This window comes from Paramisgurnus dabryanus, chromosome 16, assembly GCF_030506205.2.
Source record: "Paramisgurnus dabryanus chromosome 16, PD_genome_1.1, whole genome shotgun sequence".
NCBI lineage: Eukaryota > Metazoa > Chordata > Actinopteri > Cypriniformes > Cobitidae > Paramisgurnus > Paramisgurnus dabryanus.
In genome coordinates, this window is record NC_133352.1 from 21,619,156 (window position 1) to 21,634,475 (window position 15,320).

The 15,320-nt window shown below is 36.5% G+C and overlaps 1 protein-coding gene across 4 annotated transcripts in view; it reads left to right on the forward strand.

Moving 5' to 3' along the window:
* Nucleotides 1-13,147, forward strand: part of ebf1a (EBF transcription factor 1a) — a 133,584-nt gene extending 120,437 nt beyond the window's left edge. Inside the window, exons 14-17 of one of the 4 annotated variants that reach the window (XM_065272339.1) lie at nt 1,857-2,036; nt 3,214-3,408; nt 4,947-5,018; nt 10,065-13,147. In XM_065272339.1, the coding sequence (XP_065128411.1) occupies nt 1,857-2,036; nt 3,214-3,408; nt 4,947-5,017 (446 nt within the window). In that variant the 3' untranslated portion in view covers nt 5,018; nt 10,065-13,147. Of the gene's footprint in view, nt 1-1,856; nt 2,037-3,002; nt 3,027-3,213; nt 3,409-4,946; nt 5,019-10,064 lie in introns of those variants that run through there. The other 3 variants (XM_065272346.1, XM_065272356.1, XM_065272363.1) reach the window with 3 other exon arrangements.
* Nucleotides 13,148-15,320: the final 2,173 nt, after the last annotated feature.

Consider the following 15,320-nt stretch of genomic DNA (forward strand, 5'->3'; position numbering starts at 1 on the left):
CGCTGCCTTTGTATCAGACAACGGGGACTCCCACGGCGAGAACTTCCTGCTGCTTTCACCCATGTCAGCGTTTAGTGTTCAGATGCATATTTATAGTCCATACAGTCTGCTTCTGTCCTCTTTGTATTTTATTGGAAAGATTTGTTAATTTACAGACTGTTTACATTTGGTATTAAAGAACACCAATGGTCCGATTCATGATTTTAAATTTGTATTAGTACATGTTAACGATATGCAAAAGATACTTCCCCCAAAGTAAATTATGCGTTATCGTTTCGGACGTAAATCTCTTTTCTTGGACTACAACAAACACACAGATTGTAGGCAACAGTTTACTTCCTGGGATTGATGATGTAGACAAGACCGACATTATCATAATTCCTCCCGCTTCGGACTCTGCCTGTATGTTAACTACTGTTAGCATTGCATTGTGCGCAGATCTTTCAAACATGGTAGGAGCGTCTCATTTCTGGTTGATGTCAGAGGTATTCAGACCAACAGTTTTGTACAAAATCCGTGTGTTTCAGGAAGACAGGGAAATCTGGAGCTACAAAAATGTACGGTGTGTGGAAAATAATGTGTTTTAATAACACATTGTATAACCTTGTATAACACATATCAATATTATATCAAATACACAAAATAAAGTTTTTTTTAGCAATGAAATAGGTGCTCTTTAACATCAGTTTCAGCTCGACTTAGACTTTTTGCATTCGCTGGTCATTAACATGCATTGACACAAAGCACAAAAAGCACACTGAGGTTCAGACGGAGATCGTCTAAAATAATACAAAGCTTGTTTTTACATTTGTTCAAACTGCATGCGCCAATATATCGATATAATCGCTACAGTATAAACAAATTTTTTCTACTATTATAGATTATATCAGATTATGTTCTTGCAGTTTAAATGGGTAAAAAAATAATAGTAGTTTGTTTGCTCTTTACTTCTAGGATTTAATCACATAATAATTTGAAACAAGGAGTTAAAGCAAAACTATCAGTATCTATCAGTATCTGTAGATGTCATTCTAATGCTACGTACACACCAAACACGGGGCATCGCGTTACTCGCTCTAGATTAATTGCGGGATTTAATTTCGTATCATGTGAATTTTTCGCTCGAGTTGAATATTTTCAACTTGGGCGAAGACGCGTTTGAGGCGAATAGCGCGTGTCCATATTGCCGCCCATATTGCATCATTTTTGCATCGCCCCACGCGAAGGCGTGTCTGATTGCGTCTTTGCATTGAATTTGTATGTAATCTACTCCACAAATCGTTGAACTCGCGTCTGGTGTGAACCAACAGTAATGCTACATACACACCAAACGTGGGGCATCGCGTCCCTCGCTCTAGATTACTCGCAGGATTAAACTTCGTGTAATGCAAATTTGTTGCTGGAGTTGAATATTTTCAACATGGGCGAAGAAGCGTTTGAGGCGAATAGCACGTGTTTTCGCGGCAAATGTGCCGCCCATATCGCAGCACTCGCATCGCCCCATGCAAGGTAAGGTTGTGTCTGATCACGTCTTTGCATTGACTTTGTATGTAATCTACTCGCGCAAATCGCTGAACTCGCATCTGGTGTGAACCCACAGTAATGCTACGTACACACCAAACGCGGGGCATCGCGTTACTCGCTCTAGATTACTTGCGGGATTTTATTTTGTGTAATGTGTAATTTTTCACTCAAGTTCAATATTTTCAACTTGGGCGAAGACGCGTTTGAGGCGAATAGCGCATGTTTTCACGGCAAACGCGACGCCCATAACGCGTCATTCGCCAGTGTATTTGGTTATGTCTTTTTTTTACTTTATATTGTTAATTTTAATGTGTTACCCTTATGTGTTATAGGTTTCAGTCGGAACACAAGCAGTGTTTCTCCTCACGGCTATGTGCCCAGCTCAACACCCCAGCAGGGCAGCTACAGTACCGTCTCTACCAGTATGAATGGATACGGTAACGCAGGCATGACTACACTGGGAGGGTCACCCAACTTCCTCAACGGATCTGCAGCTAACTCTCCTTACGCCAGTGAGTACTGAACATTTAATCTAGCTGTCTGAATCATTTACATCGTGAATGAGATGGCATGAGAAAGACAAATTCATCATAAAAATGTCTAAAGGTGTAACCCTGACTGTGGTGATCACAGTTATTGCGTCTGTTTCTTTAAGAGCCTAAATTAAACCCCCACGCTCTATTTTCTTCCATCACGATCAGGCCCTGTCTGTAATGCTTAGCCATTCGTATAACACCAATCTTCTTGTGCGGCTTCTAAATTAAAGCGTCTTAATTAAATCAATAAACTAATTGCAGGAGAAGCAATTCAACTTCGGTACTTTGATTCTGAGATGTTAACAAGTATTTTAACGGGATCACTGACTCCACGCTGACACTTTCAATCAATGCGAGAGAGTGGGCTTTGTAGGCTCCAATTTTCATTAATTGATACAGCCTTCATAAATGGATTATGACACTTTCAGGAGAATTTACTTATGGAAGTGCCATCAAATTTAAGCGTAGAATAATAACAACAGTAAGGTAGATCAGGATATAAAAGAGCTGCAGAAATACGACAGTGGTAATTGTAAAATCGTTGAGGGGGAAAATGCTCAGGGTTTATAATTAGACAAAAGGAGAAGTGGTAGGGATGGGACAGGAGACAAATGAGCATTTATGTTCTTCTGTGCCCAAGATCTATAAATCTGTGCAGCTCGGGAACTTAACCAGTTAAAGAATAATATAAAAAAAGTATTTTGTGTTCATTTCTTTGTTTTTTTCCTCATATAATAATGATATATAATTACTTAAAGGAATAGTTCACCCAAAAATTCTGTCATCATTTACTAACCCTCATGTTGTTCTAAACCTGTATGAGCACACAGTTGACCATACCCATTGACTTCCATAGTAGGACAATAGCTATTGAAGTCAATGGGTACCGTCAACTGTGTGTTAACTATAATTTATCAAAATATCTTCTTTTGTGTTCAACAGAATAAAGAAACTCACAACATGAGGGTGAGTAAATTATGACAGCATTTATATTTTGGGTGAACTATGCATTTACTAAAAAGTTGACTAAAAAGGTTCTTTTGGGAAACAAAAGTGGTTCTCCCATGGTATCGCTTTTTATTTTTATTGTACACGCTGTAGGACTATGAAGTATGTTCTTACCTCTTGTTTCTCATCCCACTTTCTCATTCAGTCGTTCCTTCCAGTCCCACCATGGCCTCCTCCACCAGTCTTCCCTCCAACTGCAGCAGTTCCTCAGGCATCTTTTCTTTCTCTCCAGCCAACATGGTGTCTGCGGTTAAACAGAAGAGCGCTTTTGCTCCCGTTGTGCGGCCCCAGGCCTCGCCGCCCCCCACCTGCACCAGCGCCAATGGGAATGGACTACAAGGTGAGTGATACAACAGATTATAAACTTGACCTGTATGACACAAAATAAACATGATGAAAATGTTTCTCCTCTATTTAGATTTTGTTTCCTTGTATGCACTTTTTTATTCCAGTGATTTATGTGGATGTTTTCTGTGTGATGAGTCATTCTTACAGGGACACATTCTTGCGTTCTGTATGTGTTGCTTTTTAAGGGGGACTTTTTTAAGATTTCAAATAAATCTTTGGTGTCCTCAGAGTACATACTGTATGTGAAGTTTAAGTTCAAAATACCATATAGATAATTTATTATAGCATGTTAAAACTGACACTCTGTAGGTCTGAGCAAAAATGTGGCGTTTTGGGGTGTGTCCTTTTAAATGCAAATGAGCTGATCTCTGCACTAAATGGCAGTGCTGTGGTTGGATAGTGCAGATTAAGGGGTGATATTATCCCCTTCTGACATCACAAAGGGAGCCACACTTCAATTACCTATTTTTTCACATGCTTGCAGAGAATGGTTTACCAAGACTAAGTTACTGGGTTGTTCTTTTTCACATTTTCTAGGTTGATAGAAGCACTGGGGACCCAATTGTAGAACTTAAAATCAGATTTTCATGATATGTCCCCTTTAAATGTCCCCTTTAAACTTGCACTAGACATCCACAGCTTCACAAAAGTAACGTCTTTAAGACACTGTGTCAGGTTTAAAGTACTTTAACTTTTTATTTGCAAATCAAAGTCTGTTTTAAAGCACTGGATCAGTGATGCAAATACGTTAGAAGGGTCAGAAAAGCATTTTAAGCTAGAGACAATGGTTACACTTTATTTTGAAAGTCAACTTTAGACATTCTACTAACTATAGCTAACTTTGCAACTTCTTGTCAACTGATTTTCATTCATTTGAATTGACATGTTGTATTAATAGACTATTAAAGATCAGGTTAGGAAAAGGGTTAGTAGAATAAACTGACATGTAGTTGCAAAGTTACTTACTGTACCATCATCACTAAGAACCATCATTTACCTCCGTGTTTATCAGAACAAAGACATTTATACAGGTTTGTAACAACATGAGAGTAAGTAAATGGTGACAGAATGGTTTTTTTTGGGTGAACTATCCCTTGGGTGAACCTTTCCCGTTTTTTATATACCCTAATGACTAGCAGTTGACAAAAGTAGAAAAGTTACTTATACTATAGTTAGTAAAATAGACTAACTGGGGTAAAGTGGACTATCAAAAAGTGTTACCTAAATCAATGGTTCTCAAACTTATTTGCCCTGCAACCCCCCACTGCGAACCCCCCAAAGATCTAGATGAGTGTTTACAACATTTGTGCTTTCTATAGTTGTTTTGAACCTGCATTTCTTTCAAAAGTGTCCGATTTACAACTTTTTAACTATCAGACAGCTGTCAGTTTGCCTGTACGTGCTGTAATATGTTTGTACATTTGCTCCTCTGTGACCCAATTCGTCTTTTTTGCACTTCAGAAATAACCCTCTCTCTTTGTTTCCTTCATCTTCCTTCCCCGTCCCTCTGCTCCCTTACTCTGCTTCCAGTAGATCAATCTTTCGTGGACTCTAGCAAGTACTCCACCGCCAGCTCCCTGCAGGGACTGGCCTTTTCCTGAAGTACGTTACACCTGTCTCACACTCTTTCTTCATCATCTTCTTTTTTTATCCATTAAACCATCCATCAGCACAGGTGTCAGAGCATTCTCTTTCTTCATCCCACATCGTCCTCCTCACCACTGCTTGGTCACTGGGGGCTCTCTGCGTGTTACAGACTGCATGCCTTATGCCAGTGGTTATCAAACTTTTTCGCGTGTGGCCCCACCATGGGTACGGTGCATCCCTTCACTGCCCCCCATAAGAAAATGTATGACATGAAACATTCTAAAACTTAATAAATTTAATTAAACAAAACATTTTAAATTATACAAGTATTAAACAAGTAAATTATACAAGTATTGCTGTTGGTTTGTAGCCTTATTTTTTCTGAGGTTTCATTACATAGAATTTATGATAAATTAATGTATTTTATAAAAATGTCATAAAACTGGGGCCCCCTGGCACCATCTCGCAGCCCCAGTTTGAGAACCACTGCCATATGCGCTTCATTTCCTGCCTGACTTCCTGTTTTCGTGACATCTCCTTTCCCAGTTTAGTTGAGACTGTGGGGTGTTGTAAATAAAGGGTTCTGTCCATTAACTAACCATAAGTCCGTTAACACTAATCTGTATTAAAAATAGTAAACACTTGAATCTCTTGTAGTGCTGGTTGGAATCAATTTTATCCTGACAAATATACAGACAATTAAGCTTATTTTTAGGACCAGGGCAGCACAGTGTCTCAGTGGGCAGCATTATTTTTTATGCTTTATTTTCTCCATAATTCAAATTTTCATTCTCATTATAGTGTTCAAATAATTATCATAATGTCTAAATATTGCCATGCATGCAGCTGTGTTTTCCAAATTTACAGTAAATCTTAAATTGTCCTAAATGTATTTATTTATTCATGTTTATTTCTATTTATTTTAGGGTGAAATGTAACCCAGACTGTTCATAACAGATTTTGTTTTATTCACCCATTGGACATCAATGATAACATACGTTCACTGTTATCTAAAACAATGCCATAATCAACTTCCTTTGATTTATGACAATTATGCTCTCCGTGTAGCATTTGGCCCTGGCCACTGATCTTAAACATCTAGACATCACAGTGAGACAATATAAAAGTAATTGAGTGTTTGAGGCAGACGTAAGACTCTTATCTGCGAGTGTGGAGTGCTTCCTTTCCGTGTGTTGATATGCACTCGGCACTCTGACCTGATGACCGATTGCCGGTCACCACTCATTTTTTTCTTCCATTCCAAATGAGACGGAGACACTCAGGAAATAACCCAGGAATTAGAGATGAGGGCCCAGAGAGAGGAAATCAATAGGAAGCCAATATGTTACATGAAAAATCTGGTGCAATGATGTGGCCTGCTGAGGAATGGAGAGAGAAACACTTCTCTGTGCTCATGGGAGTTTCTATATCCAATAATGAATAGAAGTGATACAAATGTTCAACTACACGTACAGTTGCTTAATGTTTGAGAGCAAAAAACATAGCTATTTTTGTTTCAAGTACTGGCAACCACGTTAATTTGGGTCAGGCTATGTGTACACCCCAAGCACATTTTATTAGTGTGGCAGTTTGTTGTAATTTGTCTCATAAAAATAATGTTCACATAAATGTGTGCCAGTCCCTATAGGCAAATGCAATATAAAACATTGAGTCGCTCATAGAAATAGAGGCAAAACCCTACATTGTAAAAAAAAAATTGTCAAATAATATTTGCTAAATGTGACGATTTTATTGAAGTCAGATATATTATTCAATATAATCAGGTTATTTTTTAGGTTAAACCTATTAAAAAATATTTTAAAGGAATATTCCATTTTCTTAAAAGAAAAATCCAGATAATTTACTCACCACCATGTCATCCAAAATGTTGATGTCTTTCTTTGTTCAGTCGAGAAGAAATTATGTTTTTTGAGGAAAACATTGCAGGATTTTTTTCATTTTAATGGACTTTAATGGACCCCATCACTTAACACTTAACTCAACACTTAACAGTTTTTTTCAACAGAGTTTCAAAGGACTATAAACGATCCCAAACGAGGCATAAGGGTCTTATCTAGCAAAACGATTGTCATTTTTGACAATAAAAATAACAAATATACACTTTTAAACCACAATTTCTCGTCTAGATCTGGTCCTGAAAGCGTCAGCGTGACCTCACGCAATACGTCATGACGTCAAGAGGTCACAGAGGACGAACGCGAAACTTCGCCCCAGTGTTTACAAGTGTGTTGAAAGAGGACCGTTCCGACGTTGTTGTATGTCAACTGATACTAATTGATGTCTTTGTGTCAGTTTATTGTTTACAATGGTCCGCAAATGTGCGTTTTATATATGTGACACGTGACCTCCCTATGTCACTACGCATTTACGTTAGGTCGCGCTGGACCGGATCTAGACAAGAAATTGTGGTTTAAAAGTGTATATTTTTTATTTTTCTTGTCAAAAATGACAATCGTTTTGCTAGATAAGACCCTTATGCCTCGTTTGTGATCGTTTAGAGTCCTTTGAAACACCGTTGAAAAAAACTGTTACGTGTTGAGTTAAGTGTTAAGTGTTGGTGTCCATTAAAGTCCATTAAAACGAGAAAAATCCTGCAATGTTTTCCTCAAAAAACATAATTTCTTCTGGACTGAACAAAGAAAGACATCAACATTTTGAATGACATGGTGGTGAGTAAATTATCTGGATTTTTCTTTTAAGAAAATGGACTATTCCTTTAAGATTATATAAATTACACTGTAAAAAATGACATCAAATCAATATATTTTTGTGTTGCTTTAACTTAACAAATTAAGTTAAACAATTTCAGTGTGTTTTTATAAGTTATGTCAACTTATCACAAGTCAAAACTTAAAATAGTAGGTTAAATTGACTTGCATAACCAAGTTTTTTTACAGTGTAGAACGTAAAGGACACCTAAAAACGATGCATACAGTAAAAGTGGATGGAAAAGCTGTCATCACTTATTTCCATTGTATAAAAGAAAAGACATTCTGCTAGATAACTCTGTTAACCACAATAAAGTTATTAACGTTATTTTATATGATTAACTAATAATAACCAGTAATAAATTCGCATATCCAGCGTACAGTGTACTGAATTTGTCCCCTGCGCTTTACTGTGTACATGTACAGTAAACACTAAACCAAAGTCCCATCCTTAGACTGTAAGAATATCCTGGATGTTTCCTCCAAACCTATACAGCAGCTCTGTCCTCGAGGGAGAGAAGCATTAGCTAATGCGTTGCAAAGCCGTCCTATAGTGTTATCACTAATTGGATTGATGAATTGTTCATATAATGGCTCCCTGATGGGGAGATTGATATACAGCCTGTAAAGCAAGTCTCTATTTATCCTGACAATGACTCCAATTAAACACAGAGGACCTGCAACCTTCGCGAATCATACAGAATAAAGATTATCCTCACCCACTCTCAGGGAATTGTACATCCTCGTGATTAATGTTTAACTTCACTGTGATCGAAACGCTGAGAATTATGGCTGAGCAGAATCAGGGTCCCCTTAACATATTATTGCATTCGTTAAGTCTTTCTCTGTACCTCCTTCAGTTGATTGAAGCCATATTTTACCCATTGCGATGCTCTGTTTGTCGTTCTTTTGTTTGGATGTGATTCACGCGCATTGTTGTCCTCTTCTTTTGTTTTACTGTAAGTGCCTCTGTTTTATTTCTCTGCATATACAGTGGCCCTGAACAGTTTTAGACACTTTGGACAAAAGTGGCATGCACAAACAATAATCAGATATTTTCTTTTGACTTTTCAAGCAGGGGTTTTCAAACCTCCAGGAGGTTCTAGGGGGTCTCTAGAACATTTTAGAGATTTTTTTTTACAAATTATTTAAATATAGACGGTTTCATCGGACTCACGTGATACACGTCTGGATCCGAACCTTACTTCCGGTTTCGTTTTTTTTAATTGTCTGAGTAGTTGCTAAACTGATCTCTTAAACAAATGCCTCGTCGAAAATAACAAATGTTTTGGTTTCCTAGCTAATCTACGTGTTGTTGTTTTGCTTGTTATATAAATAAACTACGTTTAAAGAACTTTGTTGTTATTTATTCTTAGCGGAGTTTACCGGAAGTTAGGTGCGGACCGCGACAGCCGCGTGTTTACGTTGTTACTGCTGAAACGGTCTATAAAATAAGAATAAATAATTTAAATTGAACATGATTCAAAGATGTTTTCACATTTATACATCCAGCTTTACGCTGAGTGTAAGCAATTATATATTTGTTATACATAAAAATCTGTAAATAGTATATAAACGTGTGTCCCTCACAAAAGGGTCATCATATATAGGTCCTTGGCATCTTAGTTTGAAAACTCCTGCTTTAAAGAATAAAGCCCAGCCTTTGCTTATCTTTACTTGCAATGACTGCCAGTTTGTTTCAATAAGATAGATATCACTAGAATCAGATTCACACTGAAAAAAAATGATTCATTAAATTTACTAATTTTTTTAAGGTAAGTGGTTGCAATCTATTTATTTAAGCTTTATTTGCATTAAAAAAGTAAATAAAATAAATAAACTTTTTTTAAATGTAGCTCAATGCAACCACTTACCTCAAAAATTGAGTAAATTATGAATAATTTTTTTTAGTGTACATTTGATTATCAGAAAGTGTCCAAATACATATCATACCTGTTGTACTTTATTGTATAATTCATACTGTAAATATCACTTACATTTATTTTAAGTGTGCTTTAAGTGTCCAAATACTTTTCAGGGCCTCAATATAGAGACTTCAGTATATAAAGAATGGTTTGGACGAAATGTTTATTTCAGATGTAGACTGAAAAATCAGCACGAGCAACATTTCAAACACCCTCTCTTTCTCTGTGCCAGGTTGGCTGTCTTGTTGTTCATATTGCTCGAGTAGGATATGTTCTCCAGATGCTTAAACAGCTTTACTTTGGGGATTATATTGTATGACAGATGAAACCAAACAATTGCAAAGCTTACTCTCATTCTTTTTCTCTCCTTCTTTTCTCTCTCTCTCCGTCTTTCTTCTCATGACTAGTGATCCCAGGGATGATTGTTCCTCCCATGTAGAGGCTTCTGGGCTGCAAAAGAGGCACATTTGCTTTCAGCTCTTACCAGAGAATCTGAAGGTCTGAGCTGAAGGCAGTTGCTGGTGGAGAAGAAACCCGAACTTTCGAAAACTCAGGCCCTTTTAAAAAAGGAATCTCATTTTTTGGGAAGAAAGCGTTTGTTTGTTTGCTTTTGTTTTTAAGCTAATTTCTGGACTGATCTGCAGAAGGACATTTCCCCATGTTTACCCATGCAGAAGAGAAGGATGGACCTCCTTTTGATTTTATTCATAGGCTTTTTTGATGAATTTATGCCTTTTTTACGGACTGTATCGTGTAGGAGAAATATGACACTTTAGGAGTGGGTGCATCGTAATGTTTCTTGAGAGCTGGCTGTTGTGCAGCAGTGATGGGCGATGGCACAGATCTCTGTTAATACTGACCAGTTTTTTTATATAAGCAAGTACGTTTCAAATTGTGCAAAATCCAAGAAACACAAGCATCTCAGCATTCAGAAATGAGAAGATGTGGGCCAACTGCTTAAACACAGAAAACAAGAAGGGAAATTTTGCCCCAGGGAGAAGCCAACAAATAGTTTGCCATAATTTTGATTGTTTTGTTTCAAAGTTAAATCAAAGCGCCATACTGAGTTCCCCAGCATCATTTTTGAGCAAACAGTCAAACACGAAGCATCTGCGTACCAGCCGGTTTATATGGTTAGTTATGATGGAGGAATGCTATTTAATTAAAAGTTGTCATTTCAGTGGACGTTCGCTTAGGCTCAGATCCCTCCTCAAAGAGAAGAGTCCTGTTGAAATATGAATCAAATTTATGTATTTATGTTAGTGCAAATATCTGATAAAGAGAGATATGCAGTGAATAAACTAATGTGCTGAAGGAAAAGTACAAAAGCTGCCAGTTGCCATTTCATGTTTTTTTTTATTATTATTAAAACATTAGGATTTGTATGCGTGTTCAAAGAATGTGATGACATATGATAATTTTTTTATATTTGATTTGCTTTCTTTATGAAAATATGAAACTGTGATATATGTTTGATGTGTTTGGTTTGCTGTGTGGCTAGTGAAGGATATAGGTAAAATTAAGTATAGGAAAACTATTTCAGAGCCGACTGTTAAAACAAAGCCCCCCCATTCCCTTTTGTGTTTCTTTGGGTTATTTTGAGGGACACGACTTAAATTTGCAAAATATGTTCATGTTTAGATAGCAATGTGTCAAACACCCAACATACAGAAGTTTTTGTTAGTCAACTTCTTTTGCCAAACTTTTATTTGTTTAATGATAGCTTAAGGCAGCTTATAACACTCACAATAAATTCATGTGATAAGTTTCACGAAATCTTATCAACTTCAGCAAACTACAAACAATGAACGTGGATTCTGGATAAAAGAGGGGAATCTCTGTAAAATATCCATATAAATAATGTATGTATATCCAGACTTTGTATATTGCTTTTCTCCCCAACTTTTTTATGGTCTTTTGTGATTATTTGCCCATATGTTCACTTTCATCATCCAGCCTGCTTTTTATTATATGTTCATGTTTGCATTTCGTTCCATGTTTTGTGTCATGTGCTTGGCTTCCATTTTTTTTATTCGTAAAAAAGCCATTGTCTATTTTTGTATAATTTGTAAGTTAAAAAGCAATTGTTTTCCTTTTGGAAATTTTTATGTATGGCAAAAACGTAGCATCTCACAGCATTTAGTTATGTAGATTTTTTAAATATATATAAATATATATATATATATATATATATATATGATGAATATATAAATCTATATCTTTTCTTTGAGGCTTACAGATCCTGTACTATTGTAATAATATGCATGGGCTCTTCTATGAGAGTGATGGTTTTATTTTGTGTGTCAAACCTAGAAGGACGTTTTGATGAAGTTTTAATATTGAATACTTTATTCTCTTTTTCTTCTTATTTTCCCTCTTTTTATTTATCTAATTATTTATGCCTGCTTATAGATCTATCTGTTCTATTTTCTCTTTCATGCATATCAGTACCAGCAGTATAGATGCCTTAACAATGCAAACCCATAAGCGTACAATCACTTGTACAGATTTTTCAACCATCACAAACAGAAACCACAGAGCTCCTTAAGGGAATAGCCTTCCCGACAGGAAAAGCACAAATTGGTTGGTTTTACCTAAAAGCTGTCATGAGACGCATTTTTTTTTAAATGTTTGTATATGAAGGACAATGAGAGGGAACTTTGTATTTGAAGGAATAGAACATAAGACTTTCTTGTTAATTTAAAGCCTTTTATTTTTTTCAGTAATGTTGTATGTCCACCACATTCAAGAAAGGGGGAAGCTAAAAGCCATATTCAGTGGAAGCTCTGATGGTGTTACACTTTAGCTATAGGTGCACGTGACCCTGTGGGCCCTCCAGCACGCTATGCACTCGACATATTTCTCACCCTACAGTAAGTGAAATGACTAAACTTCAGAGCACAATGCCTTGGCCCAAGGACAGAGATGCTGATGCTGCCCAGTCTGTACACCAGTTAATATCACCAATGAAATCGTAACTGATCAGGCTTCAGGAGTCTTGAATGAATGGTTTAAGTAGTGTCATTCTGTCACGTGTGTGTCTGCAATCTGCCATCTAACCAGGAAAGTGGCTTTTAATATGCTGTATGTGTGTGAAGAAGACATGCCTGGAGCCCCATTTTGGGCTCTTCTCTAATGTTATAACTCTATAGGAGGGAAGAGATGGATTTTTCTTTTCATGTGAATTGGCTGACACAAGGATTACTTTGTTAGTGGCTCCATCACATTGATTAAGATGAGCTTCTGATAAAGCAACAAGCATTTGATAGGAAACAGAACTCAAACCAAAAAGCTGGTCTCTTTTTCTGCCTTCTATTCCTGTGTTTGTTTGTTTTTATTTTATTTTTGACTGGATACACACTGAACCGTTCTATTGATAGGAAAACTCAAGACAAAAACTACTGTATAGATTGTTATCATTTTTTGATGAAAGTTGTAAAATAACTTTTCAAAGTTCACAATATTAAATTAAAGTTCTTCTTGTCTGTGATTTGTGTTATTAGTCTTGTGTGTTTCTTGCTGTGTTTTGGAGTGGAAAGCAGATGTTATAGGAAAATAGTTAATAGAAAAGTATAACCCAGTGTGTTATTTTGGTACAGTTTCAACAGATGTCTGATTATTAATTAATTATCTCATGGGAGTGATTTCTCCCTGGGCTCAGCCCACTTTCCTTCTTCCCCAATATGTAAGCCACCAATACCCCTTAAACTAGCAGATTTTAATTAGTCCCATGCATTAAATTATAATTTACCTGATAGCATAATGAATGTGGGCTCAGACTCGCAAATATGTTAATGATGGGCTCCTCGACTTATTAATTGAACTGCACGTTGCATTTAATTGACCCATCATTTGCATTTATGGTCATCAGCAAAAATGAATCTTTTTTGAGTTTGCATATTTAATTTAAGATGGTCTTGATCTGATTAGCTTGTAAAGTCGCTGGCAGGATTTTGCTGACCTGAATGCAAAGGATGAACTCCACGTAGGGCTTGAAAGAAAGTGACCATGAAACATTAATAAAATCCTAGTTTTGAAATGTTGATATCATGTCACTAAATCAAAAGTCAGTCTGTGTTCATTAGTGAAGCAGCGTTTTTGCTTAAATCAGTAGTTGTCTGTTATCTTAGTCACAGAAACCAAGAATAAATAGAATAGAAGATACATAAAAAAGTTTACAATTTAATCTTACTAAAGTTTAGATTTGTATATAGTTTGATGAATTTAAAATATCTGCATATAAAACATCAAACTTACAGCACTGTGCAAAACGTCTTAAGCCACCATAACATCATTAGCCCTAGGTTTCACAGACAAGGCTTTAAGGGATAGTTCACCCAAAAATTAAAATAATGTCATTAATGACTCACCCTCATGTCGTTCCAAACTCGTAAGACCTCCATTCATCTTTGGAACACAGGTTAAGACGTTTTAGATTTAGTCCAAGAGCTTGCTGACCCTCCATTGAAAATGTAGGTATACTGTCCATATCCAGAAAGGTAATAAAAACATCATCAAAGTAGTCCATGTGACATCAGTGGGTCAGTTAGAATGTGTTGGAGCATCGAAAATACATATTGGGCCAAAAAATAACAAAAAATACGACTTTATTCAGCAGACGTGGAAAAGGAGACAATGCTGAATAAAGTCATAATTTTTGTTATTTTTGGACCAAAATGTATTTTCGATGCTTCAACACATTCTTACTGACCCACTGATGTCACATGGACTACTTTGATGATGTTTTTATTACCTTTCTGGACATGGACAGTATACTGTACATAGATTTTCAATGAAGGGTCAGAAAGCTCTCAGACTAAATCTAAAACCTCTTAAACTGTGTTCTGAAGATGAGCAGAGCTCTTATGAGTTTGGAACGACATGAGGGTGAATCATCAATGACATTATTTTTGGGTGAACTATCCCTTTAAGGCTAGTCTTAGACTAAAACACATATTTGAGCTGTCTCAATTGAAAATAACTTTTTCTGACAGATCTTAAAATATGCCAGTGCCATTGATTTGTCTCAAGATACACTCCAGTAACATCTTTTTCTAAGGAATGTTTATAAAAGATGATTAAACATCTGAATTTAACTAAGGCCTTGACCTGGCTTTGCCTTGTCTGTGAAACCAAAATACATAGAATACAACCAGAAAATGAACAGGAAATTTGTATACAGTATGAAAACAGCATAAAATGATAAGCTTTTGATAAGTGCTTAATGTGAACTTCCCTTACACTTGAGCAATAGCAGGAACCTGCAGGCTCTCTTAAACCTAAATAAAATATTTTTCTAAATTTTCTGTTATAAAGAAAGAGCGAAATAAACATGGATAGTCTTTAAAACTTTGCTAAAACATAGGCCTATAGATTTTTGCACAGAACTGTACATACAGTATTTTTATTATGTGGCCTCAAGTTGATTTTAAAGTAAGTTTTAGATAGTTGCCCGTTTCTATTGCCCCAGTGTTTTATTCTGCGTTTACACCAGCAGAGGTAGAGTCCTCAAGCGCGAGTAATTTCAATGTTGAGTCAATGTTAAGACACGTTGACGCACGTCTGGAGGTCTCGAGGTGCGAATGAGGCGTTTCGCGTACACCGTAGACTCATTCTATTGTCTATCTAGTTCGCGTGAATGGTGCTTTTTGTGCATTTTTCGT